The sequence below is a fragment of the Stylophora pistillata genome, chromosome 4 (assembly GCF_964205215.1).
Source record: "Stylophora pistillata chromosome 4, jaStyPist1.2, whole genome shotgun sequence".
Taxonomy (NCBI): Eukaryota; Metazoa; Cnidaria; class Anthozoa; order Scleractinia; family Pocilloporidae; genus Stylophora; species Stylophora pistillata.
In genome coordinates, this window is record NC_142522.1 from 794,535 (window position 1) to 815,004 (window position 20,470).

The 20,470-nt window shown below is 36.8% G+C and overlaps 4 protein-coding genes and 1 non-coding gene across 17 annotated transcripts in view; 3 read left to right on the top strand and 2 right to left on the bottom strand.

The window, feature by feature from the left end:
• LOC111322122 (epithelial sodium channel subunit alpha) overlaps positions 1-3,714 on the top strand; it is an 11,645-nt gene extending 7,931 nt beyond the window's left edge. For all 4 annotated transcript variants that reach the window (XM_088756625.1, XM_022925528.2, XM_022927017.2 and 1 more), the window contains 6 exons: positions 417-531; positions 755-833; positions 945-1,002; positions 1,532-1,575; positions 1,793-1,868; positions 2,414-3,714. In XM_088756625.1, the coding sequence (XP_088612751.1) occupies positions 417-531; positions 755-833; positions 945-1,002; positions 1,532-1,575; positions 1,793-1,868; positions 2,414-2,575 (534 nt within the window). In that variant the 3' untranslated portion in view covers positions 2,576-3,714. The remainder of the gene's footprint in view (positions 1-416; positions 532-754; positions 834-944; positions 1,003-1,531; positions 1,576-1,792; positions 1,869-2,413) is intronic.
• LOC111344901 (epithelial sodium channel subunit alpha) overlaps positions 1-4,976 on the bottom strand; it is a 15,622-nt gene extending 10,646 nt beyond the window's left edge. Inside the window, exon 1 of one of the 2 annotated variants that reach the window (XM_022952261.2) lies at positions 4,876-4,976. The gene's annotated coding sequence lies outside the window, so the exon portion shown is untranslated. The remainder of the gene's footprint in view (positions 1-4,875) is intronic. The other variant, XM_022952201.2, reaches the window with a different exon arrangement.
• Positions 3,828-12,195, top strand: LOC111325715 (epithelial sodium channel subunit alpha). Its single transcript, XM_022929943.2, has 12 exons — positions 3,828-5,222; positions 5,535-5,646; positions 5,798-6,035; positions 6,259-6,389; positions 6,827-6,990; positions 7,335-7,445; positions 7,895-8,009; positions 8,108-8,186; positions 8,440-8,497; positions 8,880-8,947; positions 9,064-9,139; positions 9,990-12,195. Exons 1-12 carry the CDS (start codon positions 4,944-4,946, stop codon positions 10,152-10,154), a joined length of 1,596 nt encoding a protein of 531 aa, XP_022785678.2. The 5' UTR covers positions 3,828-4,943; the 3' UTR covers positions 10,155-12,195.
• On the top strand, positions 12,102-16,057 carry LOC148731969 (THAP domain-containing protein 2-like). 9 transcript variants are annotated; one of them, XM_088756629.1, is made up of 5 exons: positions 13,527-13,590; positions 13,862-13,947; positions 14,168-14,316; positions 14,554-14,745; positions 15,034-16,057. In XM_088756629.1, the coding sequence occupies exons 2-5, from the start codon at positions 13,940-13,942 to the stop codon at positions 15,126-15,128; spliced, it is 444 nt and encodes a 147-aa protein (XP_088612755.1). In that variant the 5' UTR covers positions 13,527-13,590; positions 13,862-13,939; the 3' UTR covers positions 15,129-16,057. The 9 variants fall into 9 exon arrangements, 4 of the variants coding, with proteins under 4 accessions (XP_088612756.1, XP_088612753.1, XP_088612755.1 ...); XR_015999885.1 differs by lacking the exons at positions 14,168-14,316; positions 15,034-16,057 and adding an exon at positions 12,265-12,848 and having other exon boundaries at positions 13,162-13,590; positions 14,554-14,692; XR_015999886.1 differs by lacking the exons at positions 14,554-14,745; positions 15,034-16,057 and adding an exon at positions 12,265-12,848 and having other exon boundaries at positions 13,162-13,590; positions 14,168-14,222.
• Positions 15,001-16,925, bottom strand: LOC111339559 (uncharacterized). Its single transcript, XR_015999888.1, has 3 exons — positions 16,387-16,925; positions 16,053-16,296; positions 15,001-15,651 (listed from the first exon to the last, which is right to left on the bottom strand). It is a non-coding gene; the product is annotated as an uncharacterized LOC111339559 (transcript).
• Positions 16,926-20,470: the final 3,545 nt, after the last annotated feature.

Consider the following 20,470-nt stretch of genomic DNA (forward strand, 5'->3'; position numbering starts at 1 on the left):
ATGTAGCTATGCATGTTGCATAGATTCGTAAATCAATTTATTTCTCCATCTATATGGCGATCGATTCAAACTGACATCCCTGCATTCGTGCAACTATGTATCCATTCATCAATGTATCATTCTAGCTACTTCCATTCCTCCACTAATCCACTTATCCATCCATAACTCGATTCATAATCCATTCATCTATTTATTTGTCTAACGATCCTTAAATCCACTGATCCGATGACCCTCTCTCCATAATTCATGCATGATCCATCGACCATCCATTTATCCAAATTCTCGTACAGCGATCGATTCAATGGTAGATTCACCCTTCTATCTGTCCGTCTATCCATCCATTCATTCACCTAATTTATGCAGCGAGTCTATAAGGTATCCATGGCTTGATATGCTACTTGACACCTGAGCTTCAGTCTTGCAGAGAATCTTGCCTGGCCAGAAGTCAGTTAGTGAAATGTGGATGCATGGAATTCAGATTTCCCACTCAAGATTTGAAGAAAATTTGTAATTTAATGAATGAGACCCAACGTAAGTGGCAAATGTTACAATGAAACATTTCAAACTTTAGGAGAGTATTTACTTTTTCAGTTTGATGCATCGAAAAGCGTCAGACTAAACTCAACGTCTTAATAACTAAATAGCTAAAAGGACTTTGACAGCAGTGCCTAAAATACATACTTAAGTGTAGTGTTTCTTTTAGATTGTTCATTTTACAAGATTAATGCCTTACGTATTTTCTTCGCTTTCGCAGTGAGCTGTATCTTTGGAAAACAACTCTCGTTTGATGGAAACGGTGATGAGTGCGCAGAGTCTTGTGTTCCACCTTGCAGGTACAAGTAGGGGCTCTTTCTAAGGTCGATCTTGTCGTCAACGTTCTTTGCTAATTAATTTATTTTCAAGACAATGGGTACGATTTTTGTTTTGTATTTTTCAATCTGTAGGTCAGTGCAACTAAAAAAGAGTACCTCTTTAGAAGTTTGGCCATCTGAGAAATACAAGGTATTTTAAATAATCAGGAGCAATGTGTGTGTGGACAAGGGCCGATTGAGTTTTTTTGTTTTGTTTTTTAGCCCAATATCCTTAACATCGGTAATGGCTATTTCTTGACAACTTTTATTATTTCAATCAATCAGACTAGAGCATTTATTCGTAAAAGTAAAGGCCTATGGTTAGATTAAAAATGAAATATGAAAAAGATACACTTACCTTACTAAATCCTAAACTCTTCAATTAATAATGTGATTATATGTGACCAAGTTCAATAATTACATGGTTAGATTAAAAATGAAATATGAAAAAGATACACTTACCTTACTAAATCCTAAACTCTTCAATTAATAATGTGATTATATGTGACCAAGTTCAATGATTATAAATGGAGAATAAAAGTTTCTTGGAAAACTCTTATCAATGGAAATTTTCTTTCATCGAAATCTACAGCGTAGGGTTATATCAACTTGACAGTTTAGCTTTCAAATCTTAAATGTGAGGTCATTAGTCAGATCACTTTTAAAACCAATATCTTTAGGAGACAGACAGTGAATTCAAATTCAGCGAGGAGGATTTTGATTCGTAAGTATAGTATTTTCCTATAAAATCATTTTTTCTGGGACAGTTGGAATGAAATCAGTAATAATTAAATTTCATTGAAGTTCAATATATGTGGATGTTGCTATCCTCACAAATTAAGGATGGAAACTATTCTGTTCACGGGTCAGTAGTTTTACTTCCGTCTGTGAAGCTGATGAGAATATTTCATAATCCTTACATTGTTTATCTGGATTATTAGAAAAAATAACCTGAGGCTGCACGTTTTCTATCAAGAACTTGAAGAAGAAATAATTAAGGAGGCAATATCGTACACGGTAAGCTGCAGGGGTCGATACAAGTATATTTGAACATTTTAACTAAAAAAAAAAGAGAAAAAGGCAAATAGTTGGACTGTTTTGGGAGTTGCTGTAATGTGAAATCATGGAAGCATCATCTCGATGTTGAAGAAAACAAGTTAAGGATATGTGTCCAAATTCAGAGTGACAAACTAAGGCTGTTTTAAAAATATTATCTTTGTGAGAAGGCAAGTGTTGTTCTTGATGAGGAATAACTATTGTAACAGTGTAATTTGGATATATCAACAAAGTTGAAATGGTAAATTGGCCACCGTAATGATTAAAACAGCTGACGTTTCGAGCGTTAGCCCTTCGTCGGAAGGGCTATTCATATTGTAACAATGGCCTTAATTATCCATAAAAGGAACTGACGAAAGAGAGAGAGAGAAGACCCTTTGTATCAAACTGAGCCGCCGGCCTCTCCTTCTATCCACAACATTAAAAAGATTGCAGCGATTCACTTCTTTGGCTATGATGTTTCTATCTTTTTACTGATGTGGGTGTCCTGACTTTCACTTTTATAGATTGATGGCTTCATTTCAGACATTGGTGGTCAATTGGGACTCTGGGTTGGAGTTTCTGTCCTGACTTTGGCTGAATTCCTGGAGTTGATAACAACGCTCTGCCGATTTGCATTTAAGAAATACACAAAAAGAAATGAAGTTGTTGTTACTCCCAAAACTTGAGCGAAAATGTGATCTATCTCACGTTCGGATTTTCTGTACAGCTTTTCAATGGTCACGTTCCCTTTTCTATATTCTTGTTTGCTAAGTCTTACATGTAATTATTTGGCGTGTTTAATTATTTAAGTACTGTTTTTGTATACTTGTTAATGAATGTATGAATTCGACACTCGATTTTATCTTAAAACGATGAATAATGGACGTCTGAGGAAAAGGACTGAGCAAAACGCAAGAACGTGTTTTTTTTTTTATTTTGGCAACTACTAAGGTGACATGTTCATAAGTAAATAATGATTAAGTTTCCTTAGTTAACCAATCGAGCAAACCGCCTCCCGGTTAGCTCAATTGGTTAGAGCGCTGGATTGTTGTGCGGGAGGTCGAGGTCGATGGTTCGAGCCCCTGCCAGACCAACACTCAAGGTCTTAAAATAACTGAGGAGCATGCGCTACCTTTCTATAATATCAAGAAATGGTTAGACATTCTAGTCTTCTCGGATAAGGACGAATAAACCGTAGGTCCCGTCTCCTGCATCTATTAATTTGTTAATTTGGTTAGGCAGGGGACGTTAAAGAACCCACTCACGAGATTACTGTGATGTGGTCTGGCCTTTTTAATGGGAATTGGGGGGAGGGGGCATCTTCAAATAAAAGTTTCTTTCGAATGTTTGTAAACTGCTAATGCAGTCTGGCCAAAGTCCCCCGAAAAGTGTTGTGATGCGCATTTGATCATATCTTCATGTTAATTTGCGCAATATAAATATTAAATTATTATTATTATTATTATTATTACTTAGTTGAAGTGGAAGAGTAAACACCATATAGCTACACTTTAAAGTCAATAACGCAAATCGAGATCATCTTCACAGGGGATCATCTTTCAGAACATTTTCTTAAAAAAGTTTGTTTGAAAATGAAATTCACGAGGTTGTTGAAAGTAGAACTAAGTGGATAACTTTATATGAAAGACGCGCGGATTGATATTGTGGTTATTGAGTACAAATTTACTCGTTATCCTTAGGAAGTGGGCCAAATTACCTTCTATTCCGATTATAGTTCATGCTGTAAACCAATTTGTTCACGTTCTTATTTATTCATGCAACTTTCCTAAACACTGCACGAAGCTAATAAAGTTATTTGCTTAAAGGATAAGTGAGGCCTGGCTTGAATTAAGTTTTTATTATTGTTTGCAATTTGTTAAATATGGTATCTCATTTGCTTCACGCTTACCCAGTTTACTTAATTCCCTCTAATTCTGAACAGCAGAAAGGAACGGAAATCGTTACTGAAATAAGAGGGTGGTTTATGAATGAAACAGAATCACAATCAAACTCACATGAACTCAGTTAGTTGTGGAATTGAAGCCTTGCATGATGTAATTTACCCTATTATAGAATAGAGGTGTTTACCGAAAAATAGCCCGTTCAAAACAATGTCATGTAATCATGTTTTGGGAATTGAAGCAAATACATTCATCATCTCCTACTATTCCCGAATTTTCGTCGATGCAGGTAACCTTGGATGCAGACTATATCAGACGTCTCCGTCGATGCAGGTAACCTTGGATGCAGACTATATCAGACGTCTCCGTCGGATCGTCTAAATTTCGTTTTGTATGTTTTGTTATGTGCATCTCAACGACCCTTGTTTTAATTTGCTTCCATTCACAGTTTAAAAAATTGATATTTTGCAAAAAACCTTTTAAACTGGATGATGACTAATGCAAAAATGAATGACCCCCGCCGAGTTACAACTAATTTGATAAGTCGATTTGACCTTACGTAATTATATTATTGCAGCACTGGGTTGTGCAGTGTAAGGCTAAGGTAAGTTGGGTCTGTTAAATATTTCCATGAAGGTTTCTAAACGTTTATTCTGTGTAGAGGATAAAAATAACAAAGTACGTTTAAAAGCCTGAAGTAGCTACAGTAAGGTAGAAAAGTCTGAGGGAAAGAACGTTTAAATTGATAAGGTGATAGAATAATGCCGTAATAAATTTATCTTTTTTTAAACAAATCGAACTGTTTAAATGAAAGAGTGATAAGCCGGCTTGGAAAAAAGGAGGTTTCTTCAAAACTTTTCCCGATAAATTGAAGTTCGATAGAAAACAATTCGGGTTAACGCTAATATACTAGGAAACGTGTAGCAGTAAAAATTATATCACTTTGAAAAGACTCTTAGGCATTAAAAACTCTTAACGACCAGTTACATATAATAGACAAGACAGCAAAACAACCAAAGATCACTGTAAGTTATTAAATTCTGTATGCTCGCGGAACTAACAAGATAAGGAAGTATTTTACATACTGTTTCGTCTTCTTATTTTCTTTGTTGTATGTGTTCCTAAAGAAGTCGTAATCACTTCTGGACAATTTATGATGAGGGTTGATATGGAAGCTCCTGAGGCAAAACAAGAAGATGAAAAGGCAGGTGGAACCAAATCCAACTTCACTTCAGTCATTCGGGAGTTTTGTGACAGTACAACAGCGCACGGTCTGGGGAGAATATATTTTGTCAGTTATTGGGTCAGGAAAGTGTTTTGGAGTTTACTGTTTATTGGCGCTGTCACTATGCTTTGTATTCAAGTACACGCTTTGTTTGACAAGTATCGGAGGCGACCGCTGACAACCTTAGTCACAGTAAAAGCAGAGACGGTAAGTCCGAGTGGAAATTCATGGCCTTTATGACAGAAACAGTGAAGATCCTATAATCCAAATGAATAATTTACTTCAAGTAAGCGCCAAAATTTCATGATCTTTTGTCCTTATGAGGACTTCAACTGTCCAACACCCAATAAATTCATTGGTATTTTGAAGCTAGCAACACAATAGCTATCTAACCTTGTAGAAACGATTTCTGTTTTAAGGTTGAAGTTCATTAAAGTTTTGGCATTGTATCTGGCAAGATATTTCCAGGACTGTTTACGAACATGCGTTGCTAACTGCAAGTTACCTTTATCATATCAGAGTCTGGAATTTCCTGCAGTAACCTTTTGTAATTTCAATGCTTTGAAGAACTTCACATTTCAAAAAGGTGATACAGAGCTCACGCAAATCGTCCAACAACTGCAAGCACAAAGTAAGGAATTAATTACGTTTGGATACATGTAAAGTAGAAAGAAATATATATCAAAGAATTTTTTAGAAGATTTCCTCTACCTTTGGCAGCACTCACTGATGACTACTGACATGTGCGAATTGTCAAGTTGAGATTTTTGTCCTATTTGCAGATTCGTCAAAAGTGCTGGGTAACGATACTTCTGAAGAAGTATCTGAAACCAGCAACACAGACGACACCGAGTGGAGCCAAGAAGACTTCCAGGACCCAGAAGAACTTGATTCGAGATATCAAAGTGGAGAGGAAATGTCAGTGTTTTTAGCAAAAGAGGACGTGCAGATTCTTACTTTGCTGGGACATCAGTTTAGTGATATGGTCATGTCTTGCACATTTAGAGGAATGTCATGCAGGTGAGGGAGCTTGTCCAACTTCAACAGATTTTTAACTTTGATAATAGCTGTATAACATCGGGATTCACCGAGGAAAATCTGTCATCAGCTTCATTTCAGTCACGGGGATTGTCTTAGATAATGAAAAATTCTAAGAAACAGGCACTGCATAAGCAAGAATATCATGCAGTCAGGTTGTGCCCTTCCAGTTCAACTTGTTCCTTTTCTTCGTCTTTTTTTTTAGAAACTACACAACATGGAACTGGACATCATTCTGGCATTACAAGTACGGAAACTGTTTTGTGTTTAACGGTGGACAAGTTAATGGAGTCCCAGTGGACATTTTGAGATCGAACAATCCAGGGCCTTCTGAAGGTATCTACAACAGTAACTCTCTTCCTTTGATTAGAACAATTTTAAACTCATTAAATAAACCGTTATTCATAACCGATTACACCCCATTTTTTCTTGCCCGAAGCAGGGAATTATGATCATGAAAAGTACGTTTGTTTGAGGACTTATGCTGCTCATGCTAAACAGGCTAGCCTCTTTCTTGATAGTTTGGTTTTATCAACTGAGTTGGTAATGGATGAAGGGGTAACGCTCGAAACATCAGCTTTTGAAATTCTCTACGGTGGCCATTTTCACTTTATCAACTCAGTTGATAAAACCAAATTATCTCTTAATATTTCCTCCACTGTAGCAGCACCAAAATTTCTTTAAAAGTGTTTCCCATATTGTCCTTTCTTCCCTGTGTTAAGGCTTCAGTGCTGCTACCTATATAGCTTGATTTTTTCTGCTTCGATTCCAAGGTCTCAATCTTGAAATTAATATTGATCAAGAAGAATACATCGGCCAACTGACTCCACAGGCAGGAATAAGAGTGGATATCTCCAAAGCGGGGGAAATGCCATTTCCTTTGGAAAAAGGAGTGAGTTTGGCGCCAGGGTATGCTACGATGCTTGGACTCAGAAAGGTAAAGTATGCTGTTTTTCTTTAGCACCGAACAAGCAGAGATTTGTGGCGATGTATTTACATCTACCGCTGTCATAGAAACCAGCAGGAGTAGTATACATACTGTAATTGCCATTGTTAAATGTGTGGAATTAGTTAGTGATTGTTACCTGGATGGACCTAGACAGTTTTGCCGAATTGTAGTAGCACACGGTTAATGAATATCAATTTAACGGTTCTGCTTTCTAATTATTTCATTGCGCCAAGATATCTCCCGCCAGCAGTGTTTGGCTTTTTTCATGGTTTTCTCTCTTATTAGTGTCAAGCATTCCCCCTGTTTATTAAACTTGGTACATCTTTCTACAGATAATCAAAGAAAGAAAAGACCCTTTCAACACGAAGCGTTGCCTGAATTCATTTGATCGTGATGACCATAACTTTTACACTCGCTTTTTTAACGTATCCTACTCGTCCACGGTAAAGCATAGTGTAGATAAGAATTATAGTTTAGCTGAGTTTGTTATCAATTACAAAATTCATAGGTGATTGATTATTCCATATTTGTTACAACTTAAGGAACTTTCCGAGTTCCTGTTTTTTTTTTTTTGCCGAATGATTGATGGATGATATCTACGCCATATCCTAGGATAGAAGTGGTAATTTTGACTGTGAGATAGTCTTTGCTGATTGAAACGAATGTTTCTTTTAACTGGTAGATCTTCATTTCTGCTTTTCTGCTTTCTTGTGGTTTTGAGCGTGGAATTTTGAGTTTATGAATAATCGGAAACTTACAACTGTTACTATGATTAGTTTTGATGCGTCTTTTTTCGGTTCTGGAATGCGTTCATTAATATTTAGTTGATTTCTTGAAAATACTAATGCCGATTTCTTGATTTAATCGATTTTCAACCATTTTTCCCTTTTAGGCTTGTAAGGAATCATGTTTAGCATACAACCAATTCGATAAATGTGGTTGTGTGGAATACAGATTTCCAGCAGAGGGACTATTTAACATTTGCAGCGTTACGAACATTAAAACACGTAAGGATTGTAAATAATTTTGCCTCATTGTAGATTTGTCCCTTATTTTTTGAAGTCTAATATGATTTTAAATTTCTGGCGTTGATTTTGTCTTTCAGTGAAGTGCCTGAGCGAGGTTCAAAACCTCTATAAAAACAACAAATTGAATTGCACCCAGTCGTGTCCACCTCCATGCAGGTAAATAATCATCTTTATATCTCAGTAACTGTGTGTTTTCTCTTTTAAAAGACACATCAGCCCGCGCCGATGAAGCTTAGTGGTAAGATTTGCAGCACAGCCGGGTCATTTTCTTGGAGTGCGATATTGATTGAAGTCGTTCCTATCAAATTGCATCTCTCCCCAAGATTGTAATGGACCGGCGTCATGAAATCTTAATAACCATTTCTATTTATCATCTGTTGTAAAAAATTTCTTAATTTTCCTTTCACAGACTGGAAGAGTTCAAAATAAGTTCTTCATTCGCTACCTGGCCTTCACAGAACTATGAGGTAAAAAAATGTACCCACAAACACTGTCGAGCAAAATCTTTGTCATGATAATACATGTTTGATAAAATGTTCTAGCAAAGCGGAATTCGTGGAATTTTCCAGTAATCTATTTAGTTCTGAAATATTAAGAGGAATTTTCCAGCAAAGAAAGTGAGAAGTGGGGGAGATGGATATGCATAAGTGTGTCACTTGTGGTTCTAATATAATTGCACAAAGACTTGGGTACTATGCACCCCATGCCAGGAATCAATCAATCAATCAATCATTTATGTCCTTGCTACAGTGTAAATGTTTTTATGTAAGAAACTTTCGAATTAATTCCATTTTCTATCCAGAATTATGTTCCTTTAAATTGCTTGTATTTGTGTTCTTCTTTTCAAAGAAATATTATCAAGACATAGTGATTGAAAATTACAAGAAACTACTCATCACCAAATCTGGGTCCCACAGGTAAGGAACTTGTTCAATCATCAACTGGCGACGGAACTAATGAAAAATACTCTCATAAGCTGATTATTACTAGATATTTTAATATATCTTATGGTAATTTATCTTCATGATCACAGAAAGAATGTTTTGAAACTACAAGTTTTCTTCGAAGATCTTGACGTGGAGGTCGTTTCAGAGCAGCGCTCATATGAAGTGAGTAGATTAGCAGAATAAAAAGATTTTTTTCTTTTTTGTAGCCCACTTGTTCAATGACATTTATCTTATTTCGGAGCAGGGTGATCAGACATTAAAATACTTACAGAAGGAAAGGAATTACAATAAGCTGTCGATCGTTGAGGGGTTCTTTACTTAGAAGGTGACTAGATAATGCTTCAACTGACATTGCAAGAAGAAAAACATAACGAGCCATGCATTTACAAAAACCAAAATAATAAAAAGAAAAGAGGAAAATCAACTACAGACCTACTTGTATTTCAGAGTTAAAAGTGCCGAATGAAAAACCTAAATACCCGAACTTACCCTCATAAAGTAGTTTCTTTTGCTTTTTTCCCGGCAGACGAAACGAGGAACATTGTTTTTGCTCAGCAGTTGTTATCAAATCAGAAACTCGACTTTTAGACACTATTTTGTAAAGCTCAGTCGTGCCATCATCTAGTTCGAAGTACGAAAACATTTTTTGTTGTTATTTTTTTGCAGTGAAAGAGGGAATGGGACTCAATTGAAGTCAGTTCAACTCACGATACCAAACAACAATACGAACTCTCTGAACATAAGCACTTTGTTTATAGGGTGCTCAGTTAAGACAAACGCTCTAGAACTGATATTGTCCACTGCAAGAATAATCGGGCAATACTTTAAAGAACTTATCTTCGATTCTTAAACAAAACTTCAATATTAATGTACCATTTGTAGTCATGGATAAGATCTCTTACACAAAAATATCAAAACGAATCGTACGGGTATCTCTTTTGTTTCTAATTATTACTGCCGTAAATGTTATGGCCTAGAAATTTTTCTAACTCCTGTTCATTTTCTGCTTCAGCTTGTCAACTTTGTGTCGGACATTGGTGGTCAACTTGGCCTATGGATTGGGTTCTCTGTGCTAACTCTGGCTGAGTTCTTAGAGCTTCTAATACTACTGTGTCATCTGGCCGTCAAGAAATGTTTCAAGAGGAATGAAACGTCTGAAAGTTATCGTCCGAGTTAAGGCTAAGTGGGTAATGAAAGTCGAAGGATTTGATCAAATGTCGAATTGCATATATTGAACATCTCTCGATCAGTTTCCTCAATTTCATCGCTAATGTTTGCGTCGCGTTATACATGCACTGCCAAAACTTCTGGAGCAATTTAAGCTAAAACGTTGCCTTTAGATGAGCCATGTTATGATTTAAGGCTATATTCTTAATTTAGCGCATTGTAGGTCGTGCTGAGCTAAACTTAAACGCCCTTACTCATCATCTTAAAGTGTACCATTCATAGCCTCTTAAATTTCAATCAACTTTAGTGATATGATATTTAATTGACAAAACTGAAGCGACAAGCTTAAGTAAAATAGCGTAGCTTCCTCCTGGCTATTTATGTTTAAAAAGACTTAGGTAAGGACCCCATTTGTGGTTGTTTATTTCAGCAAGGAGACTAGCTATTTGCAGAAAGACAGGGGCGGGACAATTCATGTTCTGCGCGAACTTTCATGAGTGAGCATTCAGTTGAAGTGATGAGATATTGGCTTTTCAAAAAGGGTCTTATCCATGAATGGAATTTGTTAATTTATGTTTCCCATGCCTAAATAATCAAGAATCTATAGGGGATGCCTATTTACATCATCAACCCACAGAGAAAGTAATTTTTGGCGATATAGAAACTGGACTTAATTTGTTCTCTACATGAAAGCCCTATTCCATCCAACTTCGACCCGTTTCCTTTTGTCGTTCTTTTATGGCACGTAATTAGCTGGTAAAATAACAGCCAACATAGATGTATTTATTACTTATTCAGAAGAGTTTCATTTTTAAAAGTTTTATTCCAGATAGAAATAATTTTACGACAAACAGTAATCGCAGTGCATTTCTCATAGCATCGGCCGAGAATTCATTTGCGGTACATATTACTTCTCGCGTCGCGTGTCACTTCTGTTGACGAGCAATTTGATGTTGATCACCTCAGAGACGGCGGATTAAATTGATTACTTTTCAAATTCAGCATATATCTTACGGAGTCTGTCAGCATTTCCTGAACACCGTCCTCAAATCAATGACTCCATCGTCATTAATGAGTCATCGACAAGCTAAATATTGAATGTAGTAGGTAAAACGCTCGTCTTGTTCAGTTTCTGAATTTTACGATTAACACGAGGTTATTAGCAGTTGCCAGTCGTTTTGGATGAGCAATAATCAGCTGTGTTTCCTAAGGTAACGGAGAACTCACATTTAACTGAGGTAAGATGTGCTGAATAAGCAAATTAGTCACTTGTAATTGTTAGGTATTTCTTTGCAAGTTAATTTCCTTTCATTTGAATTGGTGGCTTTTGAGATTTTGACTAATGAACCTTTTCTGTAAACAATAATCTCTATCAACGTTATCTTCTGCTTTGAAATTGTATAAATTCTGTTTTTCAATGTCGTCATGTTTCGCAGATCTCGCTATGCGTAAGCCCTCTAGAAAGTTAAGAGAGAAACGTATTATGTATGTTTTAAAATACGAGTCGCACTTCACTTTTCCGCCAAACCTACGAGTAGGAGACTTGTGGCATTTGCTGTAGAATAAATTCTGGTATTCATAAGAAACAAGTACGATATGATAAAAGTTCAGTCGAGAGCCATGTCGAGTAAAAGAAAATAAAACTAAAGCCATAAAAATAGACTTTTTTACCCACTTGTAATTTTATTTTCCATGTACTCGAAACAGTATTTTCTCTTGGTTATTTCAATATCAGTTGAAGGAAAGTCTCCTAATGAGCAAGGCTAATGTTCTGAAAGAGGAACATGCTTCAACGATAATTTTTAATTATTACTTCGAGAATGTTTTTTATTCTTAATTGCGGCTAATCTTGTTAAATTAATATCCACCAACTTTTGCCATGCAGAATTATTTAGATGGAATATTAAATTGCTTCTCGTGAGAAGCAGAGATTAAAGTGTATATGACATGAAATTTTTTTTTTTGTTTTCTGCTAGTTCGATATATATAACAAACGGTTCGAGAGTTAAAAATCGTTGAAAATAATTATAAATACATAGTTTTCGTTTAAACTACGCGCTAAGTTGGCTTGAAATTTGTCCCCTCGAACGCTCGGCCAAAAGGTCACGTGAACTTTACCTGTGACGTCAGGTTGTTTGACTCAGTAGACCACTTTCATAAATGGCTGCCGCATTACAATTCGTTTGTTTACATATAAATTTGACAGGGTGGCCTCGTTCTCCAGTACAAAATTCACAAGAATACATTATCTCAAGCGAGGCCACTCGGGAAAATTTAAGTTTAAACAAAAGAATATTAATCCGGCAGCCATTTATGAAAGTGGTCTATGGCGGAAAAGAATAGGCCAGAACGGAAAGGTGGACGTTATTGTGTGGCTGGGGCGCCCAACAATAGAAGCTGTACGAATACCAGCTACACACCTGGTATTTCGATGCACCAGTTTCCTGTAAATCCAACAGTGACAGCCCAATGGGTGAAATTCGTGCAGCGGCACCGAGTTGATTTCGGCGAACCTGTTGCCAAACATGCCTCGTTGTGTTCGGCTCACTTTGAGCAAAGTTGTTACGAGGGCAGCTTGGCATTTTCGCTGGACGGTATGACGCAGATAAAACGGAACAAAGTTCTTATCAAGGGCTCTGTTCCAACAAGACATGCAGTTCTACCAGAAGGTCCTGAAGTTCTGACAGATCGCAAAAGGCGACAGGTAAGCGTTTTCTCGTGATCTCCGATCATAAACATTAACATGTGTAAGTTTTTCTGATGTAAATAACCTATTCTTTTGGAAGCATTTATGTGTAAAGTGTCCGTGTCTAATTGCGGTTTTGCCGTGCTGAAAGCAAACTGAACTGCTAAAACCTATACCTTAGTGAATCATCAACATGTTCACTGGAGTTTTGAGTATTGATTTATACAAGCTTTGTGATCGTTTCGAATCCTACACATAATCTTAGCAAAAGCAAGGGTGTCTTGTGCTCGATATATTTTATCAACCAGGATATTTTATGTTTTTGCTGCAGCTAAGGCGTGATGCCTTTGCAGACTTTCATGAGTCAGAGGCGAAGAAAAAGAAGGTTGATGAGGACAGGGAAGAATCAATGAGTAACCTTGTAGATGATCATGATGATGATACAAATGAAGAGAATCCGTTCAACATCGCAACAGATGTGTGCATGAGCCCAACTGATGAAAGTTCTGGCAGCACCAATACCTCAACTGCTACTGTTTCTGTTATCACTCCTTTCACTTCTCCAGTTGCCTTGACCTCCACCAACAATACCTGTGCTACGCCAGTCAATACAACACCATCCCCCAACGCAACACCATTGCAAGGCAGCTCTTGTGTAGATTGTGTATATAAATCCAAATTAAAAAGTCAGAAGAAGCAAACTATACGTCTAAGGAGAATAGTAAAGGAACAGAAAAAGGAGATAAGAGAGCTCAAAAGTGTGAGTGCTAAACAAAACCTATTTATGCTTTCTTGTAGCTTTGTATAATGGCGAAAGAATAGTATCCATATTGAACTTGATTCAAGTGTTCCTAGTGCTACTCACTCTCACTAGTACTGGATAATTTATTCCATCTTGTTTGTTTGTTATTATAGAAAGTAATTGGTTAGGTTCTTTTTGTAGCTATGTATATGTTGTATTACAGTGACTCCCACCTAAATACCGGTATGTTGCAAACAATATTTTATCCTTTTCCTTTTACACTCTGCAGATGTAGTATTCCTGGAAGTTTTATGGCCAAAGTAGTGTTTTGTATTGCACTTTTAGCTCAAAACTGTCATTTTTGAAAATGAATGGGTATGTGACTGCTAAATGTTACACATGATCTATTGACCAGACATCATGCAACATGTCTACAATGAATGCAACTACACAAAACAGTATTTGTTATCATTTATCACATTCCCATCCCCTTAATTCCTTTCCTTGGTTCTTTCCCTTGTGTTCCAACCATTATCATACACAATCTCATTTTCAGATTTTCATGTGTTCGCTCATCTAAAGTAAAATTTTCTAGGCACATACTGGCAAGCTTGCATTTTAATGAAAACCTCAGAAGAGAAACCCAAACATCAAGCGATGGAAAAGAATACATTTGGGTGACTTATCCAAAATTTAAACTGGGAGAAGAGGTTGTTAGAGAGGTGGCATCTCCACCTAGCTATGGTAATTATTGACCATTATGATTTTAAAAGTACAGTGGCTACACTGTACTAAGTGTAGGAAATGTTATGCTCTTTTGTTAAGAGTCAGATCACTCTTTTTACCATGATAAGTACTATTGACCAGCATCTTGTGTAAAGGACTCTGCTTCACCTTGTTTCCTTATATCTGATAAAACACTGTTGCATGTTTTTCAATTGACGTCGACATTTTATATGAATTGGGCTGTGATCTTTTCAGGGTATGTTGACACACTGAAGAATCTTCTCTTCACCTTGCCAAAGGCAGAAATGAAGAAAGTAGATGAGAAGTATGCAGCAAGGGTACCAGAACCCCTCAACCAGCAGTTCCCAGACAGAGTAAATAAAGAGGATGCTGTAAAGTTTTACCAGGCAAGAAAGGCAACGAAGAAAACGTCACTATTTCCACCAGGTTAGTTTGCTTTGACTCTTCAAAGCTCATGAAGCGCAATGTTCAAATATGACATAATGTTCTACGTACCAACTGTCATGCAACCTTGTCCTCAGGGTCTATCTTCTTCCCACCCACTAGAACTGGGGAAAAGATAGACCTTGGGAACAAGTTTGCCATCATGGTAATGCACAATGTGATTGTCTCCACAGAGGATATCTTCTACATGTTTTTTCCATAGTAAAAGGATGCTAAACACACAAACTAAAAATGCACTAACATAATTAAATAAATTTATTTATTTTACAGAAGCAGAGCAGGCGAAACTACAGATGTCTATCAGTGACAATACCTCAAGCAGCAGTCAACCCACTTCAAGAGGACCTTACAATTGCTCAATATGACAAAAACCATTGCGAAGTCACAAAAGCCGTTGCAAAAAATAAAGTGACCAAACTTTTGTCACAGGAAGGTTTTCTGCGTGGTACAATTTTCCTTCTTACTTCAAATTTTCCATGCCTGCATTGCACTGTACTCATCGACTTACAATATTTGCACTGTACCTACAACAAGTTGAAATTTTAAATTTAGTCAAACTAGTGTGCATGTAGAACCTAAGCTGTTTCTGGTTCACAGTCCATACATTACCAAACAATAGAACAAGAAACAACCACCCATGAAAATCAATTTGAAAATTGTTGTTTACCGAGACAATCAGTGTAGAACAATCATGTCATAGGTTTGATTACGTGTACTATGCTAGTCTCTGTCATGAGCAGCAGCAAAACCTCTGGTATTAATTTTTGTGACTGGTATTTAGTTCTGATATTATGGTAAACACAGGCTGGTAGTGGTCTTCTGTTATCCCAGCCCATGTAGCCACAAAGCCACCTTGTGGTCCATCGGTATGCAACAGCTCTAATGAACCTAGAGTAAAAGCACAATGAAAATTATATAGGAAGGTGTGTAAGAATGCTCTACATTACTACAGGACCCTGCCTTTCACCTCCCCATGACACACACATTCAAATAAAAAATATTTATGTTTAGGAATTGATAATGAACTGCAGGGCATTTCTCAAGCTTACATTTTCCTACAAGCTACTTTGCAAGCAATCTTATTAGTTCCTGTTTTATCTTAGGTCAGTGCATCAGATAAAAGTCCAAGTAAATGCAAAATCTAACTTAACTTGGTCAACTTTTATAGCTTGAGGTGCCTTAATTTACCCTGATTTATCTGAAGCTTAATGTTTTATGCCCAGCAAAGTGATTATGCTAGTTTACACATTGTATGTTTTTATTTATGTTTTTACTAAAAATGTACTGACTCGTTTTCTGACTCCACCTCGGCGACGGTAAGTCCCACCATCCTGGTTTCTCAACAAGGGAGCCACTTGGAGAAGAACTGCGCGGTTCCTAATCGCATCGTAGTCCTCGTGTTGTGTGATGCATTTTATCCGTTCAATGGAACCATCAAAAACCATCTTTGCAGATGAATTTGTTACCTCTCTGCAACATCGAAACTCCAGGGAACCAACTAACGTCCCGGTATTACATTGCTTGCAGCGACACCTGAAGAAGACAGCAAAAATGAATTGTTGTCTAACAAAGATTTGCTATAAGTATATATACAAGGAATTTTAAAGGACCAGTTTTACTAACCAGGAGTCTACGTCTACAGTTCTCTCGTATCTAGCCTCCAGAGTTGACGGGGTAAGTCCATCAACATCGGTTTGTTCGCTCGAAACGCCAGTTTCTTCGTCGTTCTCGTCCGCGAGCGGCTCATCTTGATATGGAGCTATCACACCAGTGATAACTCCCCATTCCTCTTCAGAACTGTCGCTTATTCCACAATCCATACTTTCTATAGAGTCAGACGACTCAATACTCTCGGAATCGCTGGACATTTCGAAGCGTGAAACGATAGAATTGAGCGAGTAATCACAGCGTGTTACAAGGAAAACACTGAAAGTTGTTGACCTTGCCAATCATAGGATCAAACAACCTGACGTCACGAGTCCCAATTCTCGGCCCAGTCTCCGGGAACAATTTTACACATAAATTTAGCGTGTTTCGGGCGCTAAAAATCGACCAAAAAAATTGTTTCATTCATTTTAAACTCTCAAACCGTTTATTATACACATGGAACTAGCTATCAACGAAAAAAAAAATTTCGTGTCATATACACTTTAAGCAGAGGTGATATTGACTCATAATGCTACTCTGAATCCAAAAGCGCCGCTTTGTATATCGCCATAAATGATACATATAGTGTTATGTGAATTCTTGAGTAAATCGGTTCGAGCAATGACACTGGGACTTTAAATCACTTTCCACTGTAATGAAAACCTCAGTAGTAAAGTATCCTATACATCAATGACCAACTTTACATTCATGTAATATGATGCGTCTTCTAGGAGTGTAATTTTGTTTTAGTGGCCGAACCTTAAGATAAAATAACTCTCCACATAGGTTTTTGACCCTCTGTGAGGCAAGCTTATTGCATTTCGGTCGTTTTATTATAAGTTTCCTTGGTAAAATATTAAAAACATCTTCAATATATTTAGCTACATGATTGTATCGTAATTACTATGAATAGATGCTTCCTGTTTGTCGCAGTTCAACGCACTTTTTATAGAATTATGCTATTTTTCAAGACTGGAGACATGTATTCTTTGACTTTGTACATGCGATTGGTTTAGCTGACGTATAAATAAAAGAGTTACATAATCCTGAACCTGAGCTAATAAAAATTGCAGTTTGCAGATGCTATTTCTACGAATGTTTATCAGTTATTGCCAATAGAGGGCTTCGACCAGTTCTTACTGAATTGGTTTCAAAACGTAATTCCCCAGAATAAACTTTTGACGAAGGTGATTCTGCCACCAGAATTTCACGTTTTTTAACCACTGTGAGCAAACTCTTCGGACATTAATCAACGCCGAAAAATGAGAAAGGAAGAATAATCGGAACTCGAAACAAAGATTCTGTCTTGCTGAGCGATTGATGACGGTCTGTGACTATTTTTATTAATTCGTCGAATGAACTCGTATTCGACGGTTAACTACAGAATACGCTGGATTCGAATGACATTGAGACGAGTAACCAAGAAACACACCTAGGAGTGTAATTCACAACAGCTTCTGTTCAGTTAAGGCATCACAGAATCCGTTCGTCCAAAGGTTAGCTAAAACTGGTTGCATTTCGTGTCTTTAAAAACACTCACCCGAACTAATTCAAGACGATGCAAGCATAACAGTTTGCATTGTAATAGTGCCCCCCATCCACATAATCCGTGGACTCTGCCATAAACGACAGTTTTTAAACGTGCTTAGCAGAATTTATCACCTCTTCTCCTTTATGGGCAGAATTTCATCAGAAAAGGGAAAATCTTGGAAGCATAGTATCCTCTTCGGGTAAAATTCAGGCCAATTCATGAACAGAATTTACTACGTTATATATTGCAAATACATAGGAACTAAAAGGTAGCTGAAATACGTTTTTTTCATAACTTTTACAGTAGTTATTTAGAATTTGATTCAGCAGTAACTCAGCAACCATATATTACAGCCTACACCATGGTATCTTATTAACGCAAGCTTGTCCGTTTGGAGTTTCATGTTAACGTAAATTTTTTTTTCCAACTTAGTTTCGGTCCTCTGAAAAATTGCATTCACTAAATTAGTGTTACGAGACTTACAAACCGCACACGAAAAAAAAAAAAATTCGTTTTGAAACAATGAGAATGCTAAGTTTCTTGTCGATGATATCGGCACCTAAAAAAAAAACACTTGTCGGAAAAACTGACATACAACGATATTTGTTATTAAAAAGCTATTCATTGAGTCCATATGCTGTACATGAAAATAGAAGCTGAGAGAGTAGTGCCCCATAATGTCATGTACATTGCATAAGGATTTGAAATTATTCTCGTAAACTTTCTTCCGAAGTGTTTGTACGCTGATGATTTATCTTGTAGTGAATGAAAACGTTGAAGAGATAAAACGGTGCTCTTGAATTGTACATTTAAACCTTTTTTTATTTATTTCAAAATCGATTATTTGACTAAATCAATGATGAATAAGCCTACACGAGGAAAAAAATTAGTAGATTTAAATATTCACACGTCAACAAAAGTGGGAAATCCAGGCGGCGTCTTTTGGATGACGCTAGTAACAGCTTAGAACCTCGATCAGCGAGCATCTGTGTTTAGAAACTCAGTAGTTTATCTTTCAACGTAACAAGGAGCATCATATCAATTTAAAGAGAACCGAAATGAATGAAAACACCGGATCAGTTTTCGTGTGACTGACTCATTAACACTTTGTCTTTCATATGTAAACTGCATGGTTGCTCAGAATATCTAAAGACTGAACCGTACAGGGGCACTTTAAGTTATGATATTCAGTTAACGTCTGTTTGTAGAAGTCTGAGAAAACCGCATCCTTTTTAAAAAATTGGCTATGGCGTGGTATGAAATAAAAAAAAAAAAAAAAAAAAAGACAAAGAAAGTTTTCTCTCGCAGACAAACTTACCTACGCCCTTCAAGTAGATACCAAAATTAACATCTCCGGTTTTTCATCACGAAAGCTTGTGATGAACATCCGACTCTAGTCTGAAAAAAAGATAGTTTATTTATTTTCTTTCTCTACATGCGTGCTCTTGGCACGCAAGTATCAAAATTTACCTCCATTTCCCTTCGATTAAGGCTTTGCAAAAGTGTTATCACTCGCCACACCTGTCGTTTTAAGGCAAGTGTTAATTTAAGTATGATAATTCCATCCGATCGGTTCAGTGTGAATAAAATCAAGCGCTTAATTCCATTACTGCACTTATGAAGGAGTGCACCTGCATGGGTTTATCCAAATGAATACCTGTTTTCATTAAAAAAGGCTCTCAGGCTATTGAAGAGTGAAACTTCTCAGTGAGGTGGAATCATAAGTAGAAGCAGACTGGCCTGCAGAGGAATTGCTTGACTCGAGAGCGAAGACAACATTTCAATAAGAAAAAGATATGATAAACTAAAGTTCTTCATCGAAATATAACTTGGGACTCAAGAAGCAGACTAGTGCGTTGAAAATGTTTAATGTGGTTAATTCAAAATAATCTCAAGGTATGGGATGGATGTGTAAGTTTCAGTTGGTTGTATATTGAAATTGTTGAAATGACTCTTTGGTCAAAGAAAGTTTTCCTCACAAATGGATTTTTTGGCAGAAAAGTATTTTATTTTAGTAAGCTTATCTTGAGAGTGGTTACGGCAGAATTCTTCTTTTTGGCTAAAAATTTCAAGAAGGTCTAGGCCTACGTATACTTTTATGCAATAAACTCGTAATGAGAAATGCTTTTTCCTTTTAAAAGTTATGATAATTATAATCTCCTCAGTTCTGCATCGTCCCACAGTCTAATGCTCGGGAATGGTGTAGCGGGCCTACTTAATTTTAATTTTCTGCGACAGAAAATCTACCCTGTTGAGCTGACTCTTAATTAATTCATAAAAGTAACTCTTGATGACTCTTATTTAATTGCAACGAAGGAGAAAAAACTAACAAAAGATTTTAAAGAGTTCCGAAACGTTATGGTTATGAGAAGATCATATCTTTCTTTCTTTCTCAAGCAAATTGCATTGCGTTTATCATTCAACAGATTCTTAACTTTTCCCTGAATTGCTCATGCGCTGAGCGAAACGTTTCAGTTTGGAAATAATTCAACAACACCCCTTAGTGTCTTGCAAAAGAGCTAATCTTTG

Excerpts from the sequence above, each read along its gene's own strand:
- LOC148731969 (XM_088756627.1), top strand. The coding sequence starts at position 12,471 with ATGGCGGAAAAGAATAGGCCAGAACGGAAAGGTGGACGTTATTGTGTG. Across the intron at positions 12,849-13,161 it reads CAGATCGCAAAAGGCGACAG|CTAAGGCGTGATGCCTTTGC; the intron begins GTAAGCGTTTTC and ends TTTTTGCTGCAG.
- LOC111325715 (XM_022929943.2), top strand. The coding sequence starts at position 4,944 with ATGATGAGGGTTGATATGGAAGCTCCTGAGGCAAAACAAGAAGATGAA. Across the intron at positions 6,036-6,258 it reads TTTAGAGGAATGTCATGCAG|AAACTACACAACATGGAACT; the intron begins GTGAGGGAGCTT and ends CTTTTTTTTTAG. Across the intron at positions 6,390-6,826 it reads CAATCCAGGGCCTTCTGAAG|GTCTCAATCTTGAAATTAAT; the intron begins GTATCTACAACA and ends TTCGATTCCAAG.